Genomic DNA, 23,050 nt, shown 5'->3' on the forward strand with positions numbered 1-23,050 from the left:
TCAGTATTCATTTAATATCTACCGCAAGATAACCCCTGGCCCCGGTTTTATCGATCTTTATTCTAAGAAGTGCGAACATGCAAAATATGTTGAGTTAAATGAACATTTTACAAATTGTAGGATTTTATTAATCATGTTATGACAACACATTTATTTACGTTTGGATTTAAGGTTTCATTTGCGGTTAGCTTATATTACGATGATGCCGCGATTGTCCAGTGGCTAGAACACGTGAATTTTAACTGTAGATTGCGGGCTCAAAGCCGGGCATGAACCACTGATATGTGCTTAAATATTGTTTATTTATCTCGTGCTCGGCGGTGAAAGAAAATATCGTGAGTAAAATTGCATGTGTCGGATGATCTTCCATATCCATATCAAATAACCCGCTTCGGAGCAGCGTGGTGGAGTAGTTAAGTCTATTCCAAAATTCCTCCTCAAAAAGGACAGTAGTAGGGCATATATAGATTTACTTCACAATGCAACTCGTTTATTATTATCAGTACCCAATAGGTATATAAATGTACATAAAATATGTTTTTGTGTAAGTATTTGTAATCATTAGCTTAATTTATAAAACAATTACTTTTATATCTTAATAGCAAGTAAATGAATCGACATAACCAGTAAGTTCTGTATGAAATATGTATTGAAATGAATAATCGACCAAATAATAGGCATTATATAATTATTTCGTATTCAACTAACCAAGTGATGATGCCCAAATCGATTCTCGCCATGGCGGCCATTCTCTACGGAGACCATCATAATAGAAGTGCATCTCTGTTTTCTCGTTTGTAATCCGTTGGCACTGCAACGACATATTAGAGAGAAATCAGGCGAAGAATCTAAACTTTACCAGCTGTAAAAGCTGATCTCGGAAAAAAACTTTTTTTTTTTATTTGGCGATATCTTTAATTTTTTATGTTACTTAAGACCTCTAAATCTGCGACCTTGTGGTCTAGTTAATTGACCTGCGAGACAGTCACATACTTAACAAAAGCACGCGTAATAGAATATATGATGCATATTAAAAAATGGTCTTTTTTGTGAATGTCATAAGTTTTCGGTATTGATTACATCATTCGTGTGCCTCTGTGATTCAGGATATGATTTCATAGTTCGTTTCATTAAATGACACCTTAAAGCCGTGGGCGGTGAATGAGTAATAATATTGTATTTTGAAGGTTACGTATATTAGATATAAATTAGTCCAAAATTGAGGAGGTTATTATCAAATATTTACCTCTACTTTTTACTGGTGGTAGAGCTTTGTGCAAGCTCGTCTGGATAGGTACCACCCACTCATCAGTTATTCTACCGCAAAACAGCAGTACTTGGTATTGTTGTGTTTCGGTTTGAAGGGTGAGTGAGCCAGTGTAATTACAGGCACAAGGGACATAACATCTTAGTTCCCAAGGTTGGTGACGCATAGGTGATGTAAGCGATGGTTAACAATTCTTACAATGCCAATGTTTATGGGCGTTGGTGACCAATTACCATCAGGTGGCCCATATGCTCGTCCGCCTTCCTATTCTATAAAAAAATATTTCTGGAGAAAATGCTCAACACTTCACTTCCAAGCTCATTTACATTTTATTTGTTTAGTTTGAAAATGTTTCCGTGACAAACTGAATTCCATGCGTGCGAAACGGCTTCAGATAGTCTGTAATATAGTCTTCTTCGTCCTTTTTTATACGAGTGTTCATTTAAAGAACACACGCATCAAAATAGTATAAACGCTAGTCGGTTGTTAACATTTCACGCGTGAGTAATGAAGTTCTTAGGAATAGCGCTGCACTGCTGAACTGTTTAGGGTTTTTTTCAACATTATTTTCAAATTTATTCATAGGTAAATGTGAATTGTTATAAAAGCTATATAGTAACGGCCTGTTAATGTGCCACTGCTGGGCTAAGGCCTCCTCTCCCTTTTGAGCAGAAGGTGTAGAGCCTATTCCACCACGCTGCTCCAATGCGGGTTGGTAGAATGTGGCATAATTTCAATGAAATTAGACACATGTAGGTTTCCTCACTATGTTTTCCTTCACCTTAAACCACGAAATGAATTATAAACACAAAATAAGCACATGAAAATTCAGTGGTGCTTGCCCGGGCTTAAACCCACGATCATCAGTTAAGATTCACCCGTTCTAACCTCTAGGCCATCTCGTTATTAAGCTTTATATTACTCTATTAAAATAATCTTAGAAACAATTATAATAAAAAATGATAACACTGTCGTACTTGAAGTTCTATAAACATCAATATATTATTGTAATAAAAGTTATTAATTATTATTATTTCTTGTCATTGATAATCCTGTATTTACTTATGACATTGATCTCGATTCAAAAGTAGGTCGTATACCCAAGGATATTTTAAGGAAAAGATCTTTAAAAAATATTGACATAGCTATCAACTTTTTTAATTATTGCTTGACATTTTGGTTGCTATAGAAACAAATGCTATTTGATGTTAATGATTATATAAAACCATCAGCACGGCAATGCCCTCAGTGTTAGAGTATGACTGCCTTTAAGCTTATACTAAGCTTAAAGGCAGTCTCACACATCTGTTGGCGCACGTCGGGGTTAGGACCGACTCGTATTTATTTATTTATTTTACTACATATCTATCTGCCGGGCGCTCCGTGACATCCACGTTTGTTTTTGTACACAAACTTGGTAGGTAGATACGTGGATCCTAACATACCAGATTTAAATCGGAGAACAAAATTATTTTCGTATTTAATATCAACGAAATATGTCGTGAGATAACTGTGTATCGAATGTAATGCCACGTGTGTATCCACCTAACCTCACTACACCAGCTTGGCGGAATAAGCTCCGAACTTCCTAGCTCCTTAAGAGGAGATGTCTTTGTTCAACTCTTTTTTCACTCGGTTACTATACCACATTTTTGGGTCTTAACCTTATTACAAATAAAGTATCTAGATTAAGATAATTGCACAAAAATGTTTGTACAAAAAATATCAAAATAACAGTATCGTTAATTTAACTTATGCTCGTTACTTATTGGATAATTGAATTATTTTATTATTTTAATATGTTACCGAACACTTAACAGGTCCCTTTATTTTATAATAGCGATAATTCCGTTTGTGAACATTTTTTTTGTTTATTTCGTTTGTAGTAGCGGTCATTTCGTTTGTAGTAACCTCTTTGCATTTGTAGTAGCGTTAATTTCGTATGTAGTATCTTCATTTCGTTTGTCGTAACCTCTTTTCGTTTATAGTAGCGTTAATTTCGTTTGTAGTAACTTCTTAACGTCTGTAGTAGCGTTAATTTCGTTTGCAGTACCTTCTCTTCGTTTGTAGTAACGGTCATTTCGTTTATAGTAACTTGATGTGTCATTATTATTCGTATTTGTTTTGTGAAAGAAAAAAAACTTGTTTCAAAGTTAAAAATTATTTTTATTACTTAAAAAAATATTGTTTTTTTTGCTTCAACTACAATCGGTTTTCACTACAATGAACTACAAACGATTCACTTAAAGAATCCTCTATTCATTTTGAGCGTCGACAAAACCGGGGTATGAGTTTTTTTCGATGTCCTCTAATTTTTTTTAGAGCTACAAATGAAAACAATTTTACTACAATCAACTACATACGAATATCTGTAAGAATCAAAAAGAAAAAATTCGATTTTCAAAAGTCGGGTGCCAAGTTCACACAGCCTCGTTAATTCCGTTATCAATATATTAACAACCGAAACTTCTGAAATTTTTGTTACAAAACAATGAGTCACTATAAGTTAAAGGACAAACATTGTTATTTCCTAAACCTGTTATTTTCTGAAGCTGATTTCATCCTTAAACTGATATAAACATATATAAACGATGTTATTTTGTTGAATACAATTAGTGTCGTAATTTTCTTATTAGTTTAAATTAAACTATTTGTGTAGAACGAACTTGTCGCTTCGTTTGCGCAAAACATAACCAAACTCATAGCTTATCAACAAAATATAAAATGTTCATTAAACTTTTCATCCATGACGTTATCAGGACACCCGGTGGTAGGGTTTTTAGCAGGCCTGTTTGGGTCGTCGAGGTAGCTGAACAACTCGTCTTCCCTAAAAACCTTGTTCTCTATGACCTCGATTTTTTCCCATGCTTAAAATATAGCAACTGAAGAGCAGCTGATAGTCGCGTTCAAAGAATAACTAAATTTAATTCCTAGACTAGATAAGTGTGAGGAGTAAATTGATAATTCGTTTACTTTAAAAAAACAAGATTGTACACTAGATAATAATTATTGAACATACAAATGTATTATGAACGTTCAGTAATCGCGTGTGTCGAATACAAAACATTTTAAACAGGCATTGCAATGAATGATACGCATCAGCTTGTTTATAATATTACACTCGCTCACTCAAAACGTGTGTTTATTTTAACTTTCAGAAACCTCCAACAACAGTGAGAATATTCGACCGCAACGACTATTACAGTGTCCATGGCGTCGACGCGACCACGGCCGCCCACGAGGTCTTCTCGACGAATTCAAATATTAAGAAGATGGGAATCGAACCGAACAAACTTGACTACCTTGTGCTATCTAAGGGAAACTTTGAGATTCTCATAAGGAAATTACTACTGGTATGCTTAACTTTTAATCCCATCAAAACATGAATGTAAAATGAGAGCCAAGTTCAATATTATGATATATGCCTTGGTTCTTGACTTCAATAATAAAATAAGTGAGATCTAAATGGATGCCAATTTCAATGGTCATTCCTGAAATTTATTTATAACAACATTAAATATCCATTGTTTTTATAACTTAGGATAATATATTGAAGCCTAACTTGACTTGGCTAGTTCTCATATATAAATTACATTATAGCCTTCGCAAGTTCTAAAGCTGTAAGTTATTTTATTCTTCCGAAAATTTGGCTTGCTGGTAGAAACTAGCCATCGAACATACACACGGTTCTGCTCGCCAGTTCTGTTAGCTTGAACTTGGCTTGACACGCTACCGCATGTCTAGATATAAACAATATTTTTAATATCACAAATATGTATCCAATAATACCTACCTAATAAAAAAACAAAAAAAAATGTTTTATACAGGTTGCCTGGAAGATATCACTGTAAGTGATAAGGCCGCCTTTGCATATTATATGTACTATTTGTTACGTTGTCTTGCTTCTGTTCTCGTGCTGAATTGAGCCCCATCAGATAATGAGAGGCAATTGAGAGTGCATTTGTGTGTGTGTGTGTGTGTGTGTTAATTTCCTATGATCATGTCACCAGAGACGCGTTCAATTTGAAGGATAATATGTTCATGATAAAAAAATACTTCATTTTAAATAGATTAATTAGTAAAAAACTCATAAATTAGTTAATCGAAGGTGACTCTTGCATTTTTTATATACGAGTGACATTTATTCAATAATGACACCCAACTTTTATGCCGTTAAGCTAAATGCTGAGGACATTGTGGTTTTTCCAGGTGCGTCGGTACAGGGTGGAAATATACGTTGCAGAGGGTTCCGTTAGAGCATGCGAGTGGTCGGTCAAGTACAAAGGCTCGCCGGGCTATTTGTCCCAAATGGAGGAAATTTTAGGCGACGGTCTGGGCTCCTCTGAAGAACACGCTCCTTGTTTGATGGCTGTCAACATCAAAACCGACCCTGTGACCAAAGTACGTATTCTTATACTAACAACTATTATCGATGTTTCGATCTCCTTGAATTTATAAAATTATTTATGATAAAAAAACCAAATTGTTTACATAAATTAGTTTTAATACGTTGTCTTAAATGGTACACTAAATTAATTCTTCGGATATTCTATGACGATCGTTTTAAATTGTTGTATTTAAATCGAACAATCGATTTTTTGTATTCTACTTCTTCTTCCTGCCCTTATCCAGTGGGTTCCTTTTACTTCTCTCTGTCACTCGTCATCTCAGCACTTACCCCCTTTCATACACAATCCATCCAGATTTTCTTCAGCCTCCCCAGTCCCCTATATCCATCAACATTCATACTCATCACCCTTTTGGTAACATGCCTTTCATTATCCTCTAGTAGGGCTTTGTGCAAGCTCGTCTGGGTAGGTACCACCCACTCATCAGATAATCTACCGCAAAACAGCAGTACTTGGTATTGTTGTGTTCCGGTTTGAAGGGTAAGTGAGACAGTGTAATTACAGGCACAAGGGACATAAAATCTTAGTTCCCAAGGTTGGTAGCGCATTGCATATGTAAGCGATGGTTGACATTTCTTACAATGCCAATGTCGTAGGGCGTTGGTGACCACTTACCATCAGGTGGTCCATATGCTCGTCCGCCTTCCTATTTTATAAAAAAAAAAATGCACATACCACGCGAATTTATAACTCTTCAACTTTTCAACTATTGGTGCTACTCTCATACTTCCTCTGATATACTCGTTTCTTATCTTATCCATTCTAGCTACATATATATACAGATGGTCAGGTATAGCGATATACAGCTATACAATCGAAAAAATCGTTTTTTTTTGTATTATTATTATTATATATAATATTTATTATTATTATTATATATAATATTTTCCCGCCTTCCTATTATCAGTGTTTAATTATTATTATTGTTATTATATTCGGTTGAAACTGGTTAATGGTCGCTTAAAGGCACTGGAAGTGCAAGCAGTAAAAACCATTTCCTAAACTGACAATGTCTCAACCTCGATATGTATTATATGATATTCCTCGTGCCTGTAATTACACTGGCTCACTGATCGTTTATCGTTACAAATTATTGACGATTTGGGACACAATAATCAATAATTGGCTAGTATTCATATGCTGAATAAATTTTTAATATTCATATATTTTACGTGTATACATCTTAGCGCTCGGTACACGGTAACTGAAACTTCGAGCGTCAGATGACGTCAGCGTAAGATTTGTTATTGTATGTGCATTTGTGCGTTAACGTGCGTGAGGTCGGTACATAAGCTCAATGCTTACATATAAATTCTCGTGAGTATAGGCACTTACACCATTTTAATAAGTTATGATATATAATATTGTATATAAATGATTTCGTGAATGGATATATAATAATATTATTGTGATCATTATCAGACTTAAGGTCATTAACGTTGAATAATGCTAAGCGGTTATCTTTATATACAATAAAATATTAGAGGTCAACTTTATATTAAATACGTCTTTAAAATAAATCATTGGACTGAACTTTAACTACTGAACTAATTGTGTTGCGGTTTCAATATAGGAAATGAGAATAAAATAATTAGCAGGGCTTTATGCAAGCTCTTCTGTGTCGGTACCACGCACTCATACATTCTATCAACAATTTGATTGAAATTACTACAAACCAAACATTATCAAACATAAAGATTCATGTAAGTGTGTAAACAAGTCACGACGTGTCGCTTTCGTGAAAGCGAAATTGAACCGAAATTCGGTCGATTTTTTTATTTTCACCGAATTTTCGGCCGAATTGCACTGATGGTAGAGCTTTGTGCAAGCTCGTCTGGGTAGGTACCACCCACTCATCAGATGTTCTATCGCTAAACAGCAATTCTTAGTATTGTTGTGTTTGAAGGGTGAGTGAGCCAGTGTAATTACAAGCACAAGGGACATAACATCTTAGTTCCCAAGGTTGGTGGCACATTGATGATGTAAGCGATGGTTCACATTTCTTACAATGCCAATGTCTATGGGCGTTGGTGACCACTTACCATCAGGTGGCTCATATGCTCGTTCGCCTTCCTATTCTATAAAAAAAAAGAATTTCGTATTCGGTTCAAACCACATTCGGCCCATCTCTAGTTTGAAGGTTTTGAAGTCGTACCACCGCCCATAAATTGGCGCTTTAAAAATATTAACCATTCCTTATATCGCCAATATGCCACCAGCCTCGGGAACTAAGATGATATGTGTCTTGCCAATAGTTACACTGGCTAACTCACTCTTCAAGCCGGATCACAACAATACAAGTATTGCTTTTCGGCGGTAGGGTATCTGATGAGCCTGAATCTCCCAGACGGGCTTGTGAAGCTCTACCAAGTAAATAGTAGTGTAAAAACCGAGACCTTCCTGCCGCGGCTTTATATAAATAATGTAAAATTTGACCGTATTGTATTATCGCGTATTCGATCGTGACCTCGTCAAGTGTTCTGTCTCAACGAGTAAATATTGTTATTAATTTCTCAGAAAAAAAAGATTACAAACTGTATTACCGAGTCCCATTCGATTTGATTCTACGAATAATTACAATTTTGAATATTATTAATAAAAAATGAGTTATTTTTTCCAAGTGCACGCGAAAATAACTTTCATATTATGATAGTTTATAGTTTCGAATCAAACATAAGCTACAGTAGTGTGTTTTATATGTTGTACGACAATTTATTTTTCGTACAGTATTAACCATATATGTATATAATGTATAAAGGTTTAGCGTTTTTCATTAACCATTATCGTTTGAACCAGTAATTTTGGAGGTATTACAAGATATTTCAATATAAGCGTAATAATACAATAAGATGTATTAGATCTGTATGGGTGTATTATATTATTTAATTCGATACTTATATAATATTTATTTATTATTAGGACGTAAAATATTTGTAAAATTTTCAGCCAATCTCAAGAGAGATTAGCCAACTACGCAGGAGATATTATAGTGCGCTATAATATATCTTGCTAGTTTGCGCAAAAACAGGTGAATTCTCTATTCCCTAACTCTCATAATCCGATGGGACGGCAATCCGACACAACCGGAAAGAGTTCAGGCGCAGGACCGACGGCTTTACGTGCTTTCCGAGGCACGTGAGTGAACATACTTCTAACTTCCAGACTCCGGGCTGCTACTGAGCATTTTTTGACAGAAAATTCCATTAACTTTTTACTGGCCCGAACTGGGATTAGAACCCAGGACCTCCGGCAGGTCTGCGTCATTACATCAAGCCACAAGACCAACGAGGTAGTCAAAAATACGATAATGAGAGGTTGAGTGGAATTAATGACTTACATTGCCATCCGTTGATATAATATAGTGCTAAAATAATACCTAACATTACATATTAAAAAAACAAATCGGATATCGGGACGGGTAGCTGTTATAATATGTATCTGATGAATGTTCCAGGGTCGGCTGCTGGGTGTCGCGTGCGTCACGCCGGGGGAGTATGTGATGTCCGTGTCGGAGTTCACAGACGACGATCTGTTGACAGAGCTCGAGACCATCACCGTTCAAATGGCACCCTCAGAATGTTTAATATCACCAACCGACAACGATGACGTAAGTATTGAATGTTATACGGGATATTTTTTTAATCTGTTAAGACAATATCTTGTCTTTGAGCCGAAAGAACTCAAAAACGGAGTTAGTGCCGCTTTTTTGTAGTAGGTAATTGGTGAATACCACATCACCCCCACCCCACTCCACATGAAGAAAACACGTAAATGCGTTATTCCACTAACAAAATGATATTTATCTTCGACGAGCCGATAGTGAATACCATTGGTCTATTAGCTAACCTGTTTGACTGCGAATCATGACATCCCGAATTCGAATCCTGGGTTGGGTTATTATTTTTTGTAGGCATATAGTACATTTAACTATATTTATATTTATTTGTCAAAAAACCCTTTTAAACTCTATTTAAGTGCCTATCTAATGTATCTACTGTTGGTTGTCCAAAATAAATAAATAAATAAATAAATAAAGAAAGAAAGAAAGAAAGAAAGAAAGAAATAAACTAAAATACTGAATACAGTTATGGATAATTTGGAATAAATTAAACAAATAATAATAATAATTCTACCATTTAATACTTTCAGTATAAATCTCTTAAGAAAGTGATGGAGAGAGCGAATGTGACCGTAACCAAGTTGAAGAAGGCGGAGTTTTCAACGGAAGGGCTGAATCAAGACTTGAATAGATTACTGAAGTTCAAAGACGGACAACAGCAGGACGCCAACGCGTTTCCCGAGCTGGACAAACAAGTGGCTATGACGAGCTTGGCGGCTACTGTTAGATATACTTCGCTGTTGAATGATAATACTAATTTCGGAAGGTAATTTGTTATATTGGATTTCTTCTGTTAACGGTACATACTAAACATTTTCACATGTAACGTAATATCTAACTAAATGTCTACGAATGTCCCACTGCTTGGGTAAGGCCTCTTTTTGTGCAGAAAGTTCGGAGTTTCTTCCACCTTAGCTCGTCGGTAGGTACCACCCACTCATCAGATATTCAACCGCAAAACACCAGTACTTGGTATTGTTGTGTTCCGGTTTGAAGGGTGAGTGAGCCAGTATAATTACAGGCACAAGAGACATAATACTTTAGTTCCCAAGGTTGGTGGCGCATTGGCGATGTAAGCGATTCTTGACATTTCTTACAATGCCAATTTGTATGGGCGTTGGTGACCACTTATCATCAGGTGGCCCATACTCTCGACCACGCTGTTTCAATTCGGTTCGATAGTAGAAGTAGAATTTTCGTGAAATTAGACACATGCACGTTTCCTTGCGATGTTTTCCTTCATCAGACCGCGGATGAATTATAAACACAAATTAAGCACAAATTATTCAGTGATGCTTGCCTGGGCTAGAAATGATCATCATACATACCATTAATAACAATAGGCGAGTGAATCGTATCGGATAATAAAAAACAATTACGACAACGCAACGAAAGCGTCTAGTTATTTATAAAATTTAATATTCTTTTAAGATAACGATATATGTATTTACCAATTAACATATATATCGGTTTGTATATAATATTATATAATAACCCCTCGAGGGTGACCTATATTTTATAAATAAATCGCAGTTGTCATCTCTTTACTGCCTTCAATAAATAATAAATAATGTAATTTATCATTTGTTAGAAGCGTGTTAGTATTAAAAATATGTAATACAATAATTTTAATAAGCCGAGATGGCCCAGTGGTAAGAACGCGTGAATCTTAACCGATGATCGTGGGTGCAAACCCGGCCAAGCACCACTGAATTTTCATGTGCTTAATTTGTGATTATAATTCATCTCGTGCTTTACGGTGAAGGAAAACATCGTGAGGAAACCTGCATGTGTCTAATTTCACTGAAATTCTGCCACAGTTGTATTTCACCAACCCGCATTAGAGCAGCGTGGTGGAATAAGCTCCAAACCTTCTCAAAAAGAGGAGAGGAGGCCTTTAGCCCCGCAGTGGGACATTCACAGGCTCACGGAATACAATAATTTAGTGTAATGTTTTATTTTGTGAGCTGAGATGGTCAGGTATTGCAGTGAGGATTGCAGGTTTAAACCCGGGGAACTCTGAATCTACTTATATACTTAATTTGCTTTTACCTTAATCTTGAGAAAACATGCACATTTTGGATGAAAATGTACATACATGTGTATCATCCATCTGCATTGGAGCAGCGTGGTGGAATAAGCTCTAAACCTTTGCCTTGAAGGAGGAGCTAACTTCTGCCCAGTGAAACATTTACAGGCATTATATTACAACTCAATATATTAATCACGAACTGTGTAATATATATTTATAACACAACACTATTTTACTTATTTACTTATGTTATTCTAAAGTTCCTATAATAATATCGCTGACATTTAATATAATAATAATAATAATATCCTGGGACATTTTTCACACACGGCCATCTGATCACAAATTAAGCTTGTACAAAGCTTGTGCTATGGCAACCAGACAACTGATATACTACATATACTACTTTTTTTGTAAATACATACTTATATAAATAATTACACTCAGACTCAGGACAAATAGACATGTTCATGCACACAAATGTCTGTCCTGGGTGGGAATCGAACCCACAACCGTAAGCGTGAAAGGCAAGTATCTACCAACCACGCCAACCGGCTCGCAACACACTTTAAAACACGATTTTTCCCCAAATCAATTATGAAAATCATACCATCAATCAATGATATCACGTCAATTCAATGTTAAATTTTTTTATCTGTCTTTATTTCTTTTGTGGTTGGAATAGATTATAAACAACAAAATTAATATTAATAAAAAAAAAATTGCAGATTTCGACTAACAACAATACAAGCAGACTGCTTCCTCCACATGGACGCCGCTGCTCTGAAAGCGCTCAACGTATTCCCCGAACTGGGGGACACGAACCACGCACCTTCTAGAAGCTTATACGGACTTCTAGATAGATGCAGGACACAGCATGGAAAACGGTATGTATATATATATAAATTATTCTAATACTCCTAGTTACACTAGTGTTTCTAAGCGAATTAATAATTGTACTTTTTTATATAAAATAGGTAGGCGTCGCGGTAACATGCGCAAGAGATCCCATTAAGACGGAAATGGTACCGCTGGTTTATAGTGCCCCACATAACCTCCCCCCCCCCCCCACTGTTCCCGTGGAGGACACGTGTAATGCGTTTTTTCACCTCAAAAAAAGGCAGATGAGGAAATGCCACCTGATGATAATTGGGCACCATAGCCATAGACATTGGCACTGTAAGAAATATTAACCATCCTTTATATCGCCAATGCACCACCAACCTTGGGAATGATTATTTATTTATCATTATCTTTTCTTAATTTGTGTTTAGTTTTATGTGGCCTGGTGCTGAAAGGCCCCCTTTTACTATCGAACGGCCAGGCAAACGCGACCAAAGCGCCATAGGTACATAGTGAAAATTCTCCGCCTACGTACGAAGCGCTTTGAGTCTGTATTTCCTGATAGGTACAACGTCGTCAAATCCAGAGTGAGCAGGTTCCTTTTAGGCAAGCGTGCTACATCCTAGACCGTAGATGCTTAAGATCAGGCAAGTCAACGGTCAAACGCTTGCCTTTTATGTGTATAAAAAAGGGCCAAAGAACATTTTTGAGTGAAATGTAAAACAATTTTGCCATTTGCTAAATAATTTAAAGAATAATAAATTGATTTGTGGTCAAACGGCATAAGCTTTTTATATACTAATGGACATATGTTATATTAACCAGCCGACATATGTTAATTGTTTCTGTTCCGATTACGAAAGGAAAGGGTTATTGGTATTGGCCCTTTTAGCACTAGGCTAAGTAAATATAATCCGGAAGGCGGATGACAGGGAGTTTTGGCGCACCTTGGGAGAGGCCTATGTTCAGCAGTGGACAACGATTGGCTGTTGATTGATTGATTGATTGATAAGTAAATATAAGATCGAAAAAATCTCAAGAGGAGAAGCTGTCACTAACAATATAGTATTATTTTTTTAATGTTAAAATATGAAGTATATTATTTAATTCCTTTGTCGAGTGATGTAGGTAGTTATAATTGGAAAACTGATTATCATATTTTTTTGTCTGTTATCTGTTGTGTTTTTTTTTTTTTTTTTTATTTCATTTATTTTAAAGAGGGTTTTTTCTTTAAGAAAATGCCCCCCTCATAGTGCTTACAGAACATTAAAACTTAACACATAGCTTAACTACATCGATTCTTAATAAGATCATTCACTAGCTTGTACAAAACTTTCGCTGGTTCTGATGTAGGGTCACCGAGGACACTGTTACATGCCTGGGTGCATCCTCGAAATAATTAATAAAACGTAAAAAAAGTATTCTGTCAGCTTCGTTTCGAGCACACTCCATTATTACATGATACGTTTATATGAAATTAGTTATCTGTTGTTCTGCCAAATCAAAAACTAAAATTAATAAAATTTGATTTACAGGCTATTAGCTCAATGGCTTCGTCAACCTCTTCGAGATATAAATCTGATAAACGAAAGACTGGATATTGTTGAACTACTAATGAACAACTCACAACTTCGTCAACAACTGCACGAGGGTCATCTCAGGAGGATACCGGACTTGCAAGCCCTGGCCAGACGGCTGACGAGGAAGAAAGCCAACTTACAAGATTGTTACCGAATTTATCAAGTAATTATGTATTTCGTAATATCGATTTGATAGAGCCACCCGTAACAAACCGTGCATAAGAGCGATTAGGGAACTTTTAGTTTAATCATCAAATTTTTCATAAATATTGTTATGTGTACAGAAAACTATACCAACGATAAAAGGATACCAAACATCTGTCTCCCTTCCCCGCAATAAACTAGTTTCCGGACGAAGCCAGGGGCGGAAACTACTTTATTATAAATAGAGCATCTAGACCCTCAGTAATCCGTATTATGGTGATGAATAAATCCTAACTAGTGAATTACGCAAGCCGCATAAAAGTCTGCCAAATCATGTTGTAACGCTTAAAAACTGCTAGAACTCAATAAATGGCGCAATAACGATGACTCGAATTTGTCATCAATTATCATCATCAATGGAAAGACTCCCGGCTGCTTAATATGATGTACCATATATGCAGTCTTGGATTATCGTCATAGACAATACGTACCTCCCAGTGGGACCCTGCTTCCACTTGCCTGACTTACTAGGCTTTGGCCTCTTAATATAGATACATATGTATTAATAGAACAGAGATTGGAAATGTATGAAACGTATATTTATTTTATGCAATTTTTATGAGTTTACAATGTAATGTGAGTATTACAATTTTTGTGAGTGGTGTATATATGATAATGTGACGTAACTGCAATTATAATGTGCCTAACGTAGTATTTAGTATTATTATAATTTATGATAGTTATATACTTGTATACTATTTCGCTTTTGGACATCATTCTATATTTATATTATTTTATAAATACATATAATATAAAAGTGTCCCAATTATGACCATAATTCTTCCATAAGTTTTTCTGTTTTTTTTTTTTTTGAAATAAGATAATAAGATTTTTATCAAATGTATGCAATATTTCAATTTTCAGGCCATAAATAGACTGCCATCCTTGCTACAATGTTTGGCGGAGGCGAATGACGCGACCTTACACTCGTCTCTAGCGGAACCGATATCAGAACTGAGCAACGACCTTGATAAGTATCAACAGATGATCGAGGCCACAGTCGACATGGACGCCGTCGACAGAGGTGAGGATAATGTGCTGGCAACTGTACCCGTTACATAAGCGAAACTTTCTTTTCGTCAACGTTACGTATAGAAACGTATCACTCAAATCAACCTTGAACTTTAACAGTCATCGCTATCAAAGAAGTTTCATTTCAAATATTCAATTATAATTAGTTACTGGTGGTAGGGCTTTGTGGAAGCTCGTCTGGGTAGGTACCATCCACTCATCAGATATTCTACCGCAAAACAGCAGTACTTGGTATTGTTGTGTTCCGGTTTGAAAGGCGAGTGAGCCAGTGTAATTACAGGCACAAGGGATAATTATAGACACATTTCATAATTATTGACGTATTATAGAATATGATAGAATAGGACGGCGGACGAGCATATGGGCCACCTGATGGTAAGTGGTCACCAACGCCCTTAGACATTGGCATTGTAAGAAATTTCAACCATCGCTTACACCAATGCGCCACCAACCTAGGGAACCAAGATTTTATGTCCCTTGTGCCTGTAATTACACTGGCTCACTTACCCTTCAAACCGGACCACAACAATATCAATATCAAGTACTGCTGTTTTGCGGTAGAATATCTGATGAGAGGGTGGTACCCACCCAGACGAGCTTGCACAAAGCTCTACAACCAGTAAACTAACTAACTAACTAGTAAGACTAACGACGAACTGATCCTTTCAGTATTCCGATTTAATTTAAAGATACAGAACAATAAAAAGTAATATAAAGTTTTAGGTAAAATAATTGCTTAGCGTCTAAATAGAAACAAACAACTGCATTTGATTGTTGTAATATACGTAACATATGTAAATGATACTAATAATAAAAAACCTTGTTTCAGGTGATTACCTAGTGAAGCCATCGTTTGATGAACAATTACAAAGCTTAGCCGATCAGCTGGAGAAACTGCAGTCATCTGCGGAGAGGGAACTCAACAAGGCTGCCAGAGACTTGGGCTTGGACGCTGGGAAAGCTATCAAACTCGAGAGCAATCCGCAAAATGGTTTTAACTTTAGGTATAAATGTTTTTTTTTTTTAAACTCGCTGTGATATTCACGATTTACAAAATAGATTTTATTATTAAACTACAGTCTCAACCTCTCACACGCACACCCACCATGGAAGCATCAGCAGACGCTCAAACCAAAGGCGTAAAACCACTCCTAACTAAGTAGCATTACTAGGATATAGTCTGTTCTAAGAGGAGTACAAATAAACAAACAACTTCGGTCGAGATCTTGAATAATCTATGATTATTCATTACGGATCCCCGAAAAAATTAAATTTTCTTTGCGACGAAGTTATTATAAATAAACATAAAAATGAAGAGGTATTCGGAGTACTTAATATAAAATAAGTATTAGCAAATCAAATGGGATATGTAAAGGTTTTTATCCATTGATTGGAATACGCAATATAAACGATACTATTACTATTTAAATAAAGATTTAGTCTAGACCCAAAAACGAAATGTTAGTTAATTAATACGTAATTTCAGAGTGACTTTAAAAGAAGAACACGGTCTTCGTGGTAATAAGAAGTACACGATAATCGACGCGGTCAAGAGCGGAGTCAGATTTAAGAATAGCGCGTTAGAAAGTATCACCGAAGAGTATTTGCAAACGAAAAGTACCTACGAGAAGGAACAAGACAAAGTCGTTACGGAAATCATCGGTATTGCTGGTAAGTGTTCGTTTGGCTGCAACTTTTGGGTACATACCGCTTACCAATACCATGGTAACCCAGGCAAGTACCACTTAATTTTCACGTACTTATTATTATTATTCATTTAGTGCTCGGTGGTGAAGGAAAACTTCATGTGGATAACTGCATGTGTCTAATTTCACCACATTTGTGACAGTCATTGATCTGAGCCGCCGTGCCAGCGACACCATTGTAAGTACATGTGACGCCACCCGACGCTGTCCGCAGGCGGCTACTCGGAGTGCCTGTGCTGCCTGTCGCTGCAGCTGTCCCGCCTGGACGTGCTGCTGGCCTACTCGTTGGCGGCCACCAGCGCGCCCGCCCCCTACTGCCGCCCGGTACTCTCCCCCCACCTGGACGAGCTGGTGCTGATCGACCTGCGCCACCCGTGTCTGGAGGTGCAGGAGGGCGTTTCCTTCATCCCCAACGACGTTGTGTTCAAGCGAGGTAAGCGTGCTTATTGTTGTTTTATTATTTAAAATAGGTAAGCATAATGACAAATGGTCATCTGAAAGTAAGTGGTCATCATGACCACCCATAGACATTGGCACAAAAAAAATATTAACCACAACCAACTAACCAACCAACCAACAATGTACACAGTACATCGCTATTAATATTGGAAACTAAAATGTTATGTACCATGTTTGTTACTGGCTCACTTGCTCTTCAAATAAACCCAATAATACTAAAAATTTAACAGTAGAATATGTGATGAGTGGGTGCCTACCTAAACGGACTTGTACAAAACCTTACCTTATTTATTACAAACTAAATAAATAACTCGGTTAAATCTTTCAGTCTGATGCTGAAGTGTCCAACTGCGACAGTGCTGTGTATTAAGCACTTTAACTCTTGTGATCTGCAAGTTATTTTAATTTGGTGTGAACAAAATCCAAATACAAATTTTGGGTTTGGTAAAAATTAATGCTCACAGATATTGGCAAATATTTAATTGAAAATTACCATTTAAATGGATTCATCTCATAATTTTAGATTTATATCTACAAAATGAAAAATATATTTAATTAATCTACAGACATTATTTTTATGTGATAAAAAAAATGCCGCCCGAACAGGGACTTGAACCCTGGACCCTTGGATTAAAAGTCCAATGCTCTACCGACTGAGCTATCCGGGCTACATTCGCTTAGCTCTAACTTTGGTAATGATTTTGTATAATATTTGATTACTTTGGTTTTAATTATAATAGTAACGACGTTTTTACATGATATAATGTATTTTTTTGAAAATTAATATTATTATTTAGGCAATTAGTTCAAAGTTCACATTATACATTTGATATGATTATTAATACCTTTTTTATATCTTTAACTAATGCTTCAAAAGATTTAATTGATTATAATAAATTCTTTTATATAAGGAACAGTTAATTATCATTTTAAGAATAATAAAAAAAAATATAAATCTTCGTTTCCTTTCGTTTGAAAAAGAAATACTTTTCTTTTCAAGTCCGTGGTACACTTTCAACATTAACAAACACGTGTCATGTTTCTATGTTGAATAAGAAAATAATGTAAAATATCCATTACCCATGATTCATATATTCTTGCCCGCCGAAATATTTTTTTATTATGACAGCTAAGTTGTTGGATCACTGACCTTGGTTTTGTTTGAGTTCAAAAATCTGTCGTTTTTTTAATTAAATTGAACGTTTCATATTTCCTTTTTTATTATTATATATTAAATATACATAGCATATAATATCCATATACCCATTCTAATAATGTCGTAAAAGTCGTAAATAAGTTTGTCGTTGTAAAAATGGGTAAGTTGTTAGTGGGTATTCCGATGTTCGGGGCGCACTCGGCGCCTCGGACACCCGCGAGCCCCACATATCCCCCCACTGTTCCCGCGGGGGAAACGCGTAACGCGTTTTTCCAGCGATAAAAAAAAGGACGACGAGCGAATGCATCTCGCATTCTTAACTCAATTCAACGGGTAAAGTGCGAAGATTCATTACGAATTTCGTAGGTTTAAATTGAACAGCAAACCACTGTAGACCATGGCACACGCCACAGAGGCGGTGCTCGATTAATGAGTGTTGACGGGTGACGGCACGGCAGAGTCGTGCGTGCTGCACGTGGTGACGGGCGCCAACATGGGCGGCAAGTCGACGTGGCTGCGCGCGGCGGGCGCTGCAGCGCTGCTGGCGCACGCGGGCGCCGCCGTGCCCGCCGCGCGCGCCGCGCTGCCGGCGCTGCGGGCGCTGCTGGCGCGCCTCGGCGCCGCCGACTGCGAGCGGCGCGGACACAGCACCTTCATGATGGAGATGGTGGAGGCCGCCGCCATCCTCAGGGTCGGCGCGCTTTTGATATCTCAAATCCTAAAATAACCTCCATCGATCAGATAGAAAGTCATCATTTTAACGATCATTCCTTTTTTTTTTCAAAAATGATGCTTATTTTTCATTAAATATAGTCAGTTTGTATTTGCCAAAGTTTAGTTTCTTATTTACTTATCTCTCTCAGTAGTTACGAGAACTTATCGTTGGTTACCAAAAATACTGAATCGGTTTTTCGGCGACAGCGACGTAAAAGTAATCTGTTCGCTCCTGTCGCCTTATTAGATTAATGCCATACCTCCAATCCTAGCACAATCTTTACATTTACTTGGAGAAGAAAATAGAAATCTATACTTAGTAAAGTGTTAAAATTTTGTAAAAAAAAATATGACTTAATTTCAACAATTAGTATTTCTATAAAAAAAGCATTAAGGATTTATACTTAAAATGTAAAATGTAATATTTCTTTATAGTCAGCGCCATCTGTCGTAACAGGAATAATTTATCTTTATTATAAAACGATTCCAGACTGCAACACCAGACTCCCTCGTCCTCATTGACGAACTCGGTCGAGGCACATCTACTTATGAAGGCTGCGGAATAGCTTGGGCAATAGCAGAGTAAGAAAAATCATTATAACACAAAAAAAAACACACTGTTAAACTTGCAAAACTCATACAAAACAAATTGAATCAAAGTATACTTTATTCAAATAAGCTCTTGTGGGTACTTTTAAATAGTCCGGTTAATAGTTTCATTATGTAATTTCTACCCAGAAAAAACTCAGTATGAACTATTTTCCTACAATTAATTAAAGTTATGAAAGGAAGATGCATTGAAGTGAGTGTTTTACATTTTAACTAACTTGCGATGAGTTCGCCATCTATAAATAAACTAATAATCGTACCGATAGGAAAATATATATAATAAAATTTTTGATTACATTCAGTTTAATTCTTTAAATATGAATATTCAGAATAGCTTATAAGAACGTTTGAATATAGTGGTGGTAGGGCTTTGTGCAAGCTCGTCTGCACAAAACGGCAGTACTTGATATTGTTGTGTTCCGGTTTGAAGGGTGAGTGAGCCAGTGTAATTACCGGCATAAGGAACATAAAATCATAGTTCACGAGGTTGGTGGCGCATTGGCTATATAAGCGATGGTTGACATTTCTTAGAATGCCAATGTCTAAGGGCGTAGGTGACCACTTACCATCAGGTGGCCCATATGCTCCGCCTTCCTATTCTAGAAAAAAAGTGAACTTTTATTGCTTATATTTTTGTCTGGTGTATTAATACACCAAACGTGATAAAGCAATATGAATTAAAGCGAAATCGCAAAATAAATGCTCTTGGCAATGTTTATTATAAGCAAAAGCTTGACTGGTTGGTTACGTCAAAAAAGTAATATACAAATACTTTAAAAAATTAGGAATTTTTGTCTACATTATATTAACGTATGGCTATAATCTGTCTTACTCCCTTGTTGCAGGGTTCACAACCTAAAACCAGCTAGTTATCATACTAGGGCCCTTAAAATTATCTTACATTATCGTACAATAAGATAATGATTATAAAATACAAAAATATTATACAAGATCACAACAATATATTTTAAATAAAAAAATGTCGTCGTTTTTCGTTTTGATTCCGCGAAATATTGTAACTGCCAACACTGCATCAAAGCAAGATATGAAGCGGCCGCTATTGTTCCTAAGAAAGAAATGAGCCAATAGATGGCGCTAACAGTAAAAACTTTTATTAGTTCGTGTAATCATCAAATTTTACATCATAATGGAAATTTTCAATACATACTACATATATAATACATACAATAATACAATCCACGTACGATAGTACTGTACTATCGTACATCGTACGTAGGTATAAAATTATCGTAAGGTTGTGAACCCTGCCTTGTTGTACTGTAAACATAAAAATCTTTTGTGAACAATTATAAAATAAATTTGTGATAATTTATTTAATAAATTAACTTATTTCATACTAGTGTTTGCCCACGGGTGCGCTCGCTCGTTAGAGGGGAGCTGTTGTCACGTTTAAAAAGTAACTTATGTCCTTCCCCGGGGTTCGAACTTGCTTCATACCGAATTTCATCAAAATTGATTTCGTGATGTAAGGTTCTGGAGCGTGTCATACACGTTATCAGGATGGTCGAGTGTAAGGTTCTACTGATTTTTAATAGTTATTTTGAGATTTTTAGAATATAATGGTAATATTTTTAACTAAATTAACACTGGTTGGAAATTATTGAGCAGAAAAAACTACGCGATATATAAAAAAGAAACAAAGCACGGAAAAATTGACTCGTTCGATGGTTGCCACTGTGATTGGAAGAATTGCAAATAAAATTGTAATATAATTGTAAAATATTAATTAGTAATAAATTATATAACGAAATACGTGTGGAAGAGAATAAAATGTTAAAGATTAATGTCAAGGATTGTTTTACTGGGGTATTCTTACAGTGGTTACTCGTGAAAGAGTCACACACAGAGTAACATTTGGATTTATAATATTAGCATAGATGAAATAATTTAAGCTAGTAGTAATAATCAACATGACTGTATATTATATTGTTTTGTTTTTACAGAAAACTAGCAACGGAAATTAAATGTTTCTGTCTATTCGCGACTCACTATCACGAATTGACTCGACTCCCGAGCTTACATCCGAATGTGATCGTGAATTCCCACGCCGAAGCCTCCGTTGTGGACCAACAATTGGTGCTGCTGCATAAAATCCTACCGGGGCCCGCAACGCAATCGCTGGGACTGCATATTGCCAAGCTGGCTGATCTTCCTGACTCAATCATTCAGGTAATCTAGTTACATCTGTATAAAAATGGTCAACGTGACTTACAAATACAAGATCACTGCTGCGCTGCCGCTGATGCGGACTGTTCTATGGACATTTTTGTATTGTTGCTATTGTTGGTATTTAGTCTTTGTATATACACAAATTGATGGAAAACATCGTGAGGAAACCTGCATGTGTCTAATTTCATCGAAATTCTGCCACATGTGTATTCCAACAACGCGCATTGGAGCAGCGTGGTGGAATAAGCTCCAAACCTTCTCCTCAAAAAGGGAGAGGAGGCCTTAACCCAGCAGTGGGACAAGCTGTTACCAAACCAAACCAGTTGTCTTGCAGTTGTACTTAATTTTTTTTCAATCAGAATTCGTTATTTTATCCACTAATAAAATTTATCTATTCGTTCAGTAGACTAGTTGAAGCTGTGACTAATAGATAGAGGGCGTTGTCGGCGCCATCGGGCGGCCGTAAATGTCTTTAAAATAATTTCTAAGCTACATACACACTGTCGACACTGACACGAGGCCAACCAATGATTGCTTTCATGAAAATTTTCTCATATAATTGTTTAATTTTGTTTCAGTACGCTGAAGCTCAACAGGCGCAATTGGAAACCAACCTATTTGAAATTGAATCTGCCTTCAAGTCCGAAGAAAACACCGAAGGACAGAAGTTGATATCGGACTTTTTGCAAAAATGCAAAGAAATACATAACTCTATTACTTCAGATGATGAAATGTTAATCGAAATAAATAAACTTAAGCAACAAATGTTAGACAAGGATAGTAAATATGTGCAGGCGTTAATGTCGACCTTGTAAACTTTTGTATTTGACGAAGAAGTAAATGATTTAAAAACTTTTAAAGACTTTTTTTATTACATGTACGATTTCAAAATTTTCTCGTCTACTATTTTGATTTTACTCCGCAATATTAAAGTAAGGAAATAAATAATTGCGACCTAACATAAATAGTTACAATAGAAACATTAAACTTTATTTACACAAATAAATAGTAAGCCAAATGTGTAAGGTCCTTCAGACCGATTTCGGCCACGGCGGCCAATCTCACGAGAGATTAGACTACGCAAGAGATATTATAGTGCACAAGTGTGTGCGCAAACACAGGTGCACTCTCTATTCCCTAACTCTCATAATCCGATGGGACGGCAATCCGACACGACCGGAAAGAGTTCAGGCGCAGGACCAACGGCTTTACGTGCTTACGTAAGTAGAA

The 23,050-nt window shown here is 36.3% G+C and overlaps 1 protein-coding gene and 1 non-coding gene across 2 annotated transcripts; one reads left to right on the forward strand and one right to left on the reverse strand.

The window, feature by feature from the left end:
- Nucleotides 1-4,404: 4,404 nt before the first annotated feature.
- Nucleotides 4,405-22,680, forward strand: LOC126772179 (DNA mismatch repair protein Msh2). The gene is made up of 14 exons (XM_050492401.1): nucleotides 4,405-4,620; nucleotides 5,477-5,668; nucleotides 9,131-9,283; nucleotides 9,826-10,061; nucleotides 12,056-12,214; nucleotides 13,706-13,913; nucleotides 14,819-14,978; nucleotides 15,816-15,990; nucleotides 16,473-16,657; nucleotides 16,907-17,125; nucleotides 18,766-18,998; nucleotides 19,512-19,603; nucleotides 21,595-21,820; nucleotides 22,399-22,680. The coding sequence occupies exons 1-14, from the start codon at nucleotides 4,540-4,542 to the stop codon at nucleotides 22,633-22,635; spliced, it is 2,556 nt and encodes an 851-aa protein (XP_050348358.1). The 5' UTR covers nucleotides 4,405-4,539; the 3' UTR covers nucleotides 22,636-22,680.
- On the reverse strand, nucleotides 17,747-17,819 carry Trnak-uuu (transfer RNA lysine (anticodon UUU)). The gene has a single exon. It is a non-coding gene; the product is annotated as a tRNA-Lys (tRNA).
- Nucleotides 22,681-23,050: the final 370 nt, after the last annotated feature.

The sequence above is a fragment of the Nymphalis io genome, chromosome 12, assembly GCF_905147045.1.
Source record: "Nymphalis io chromosome 12, ilAglIoxx1.1, whole genome shotgun sequence".
Classification (NCBI taxonomy): Eukaryota; Metazoa; Arthropoda; class Insecta; order Lepidoptera; family Nymphalidae; genus Nymphalis; species Nymphalis io.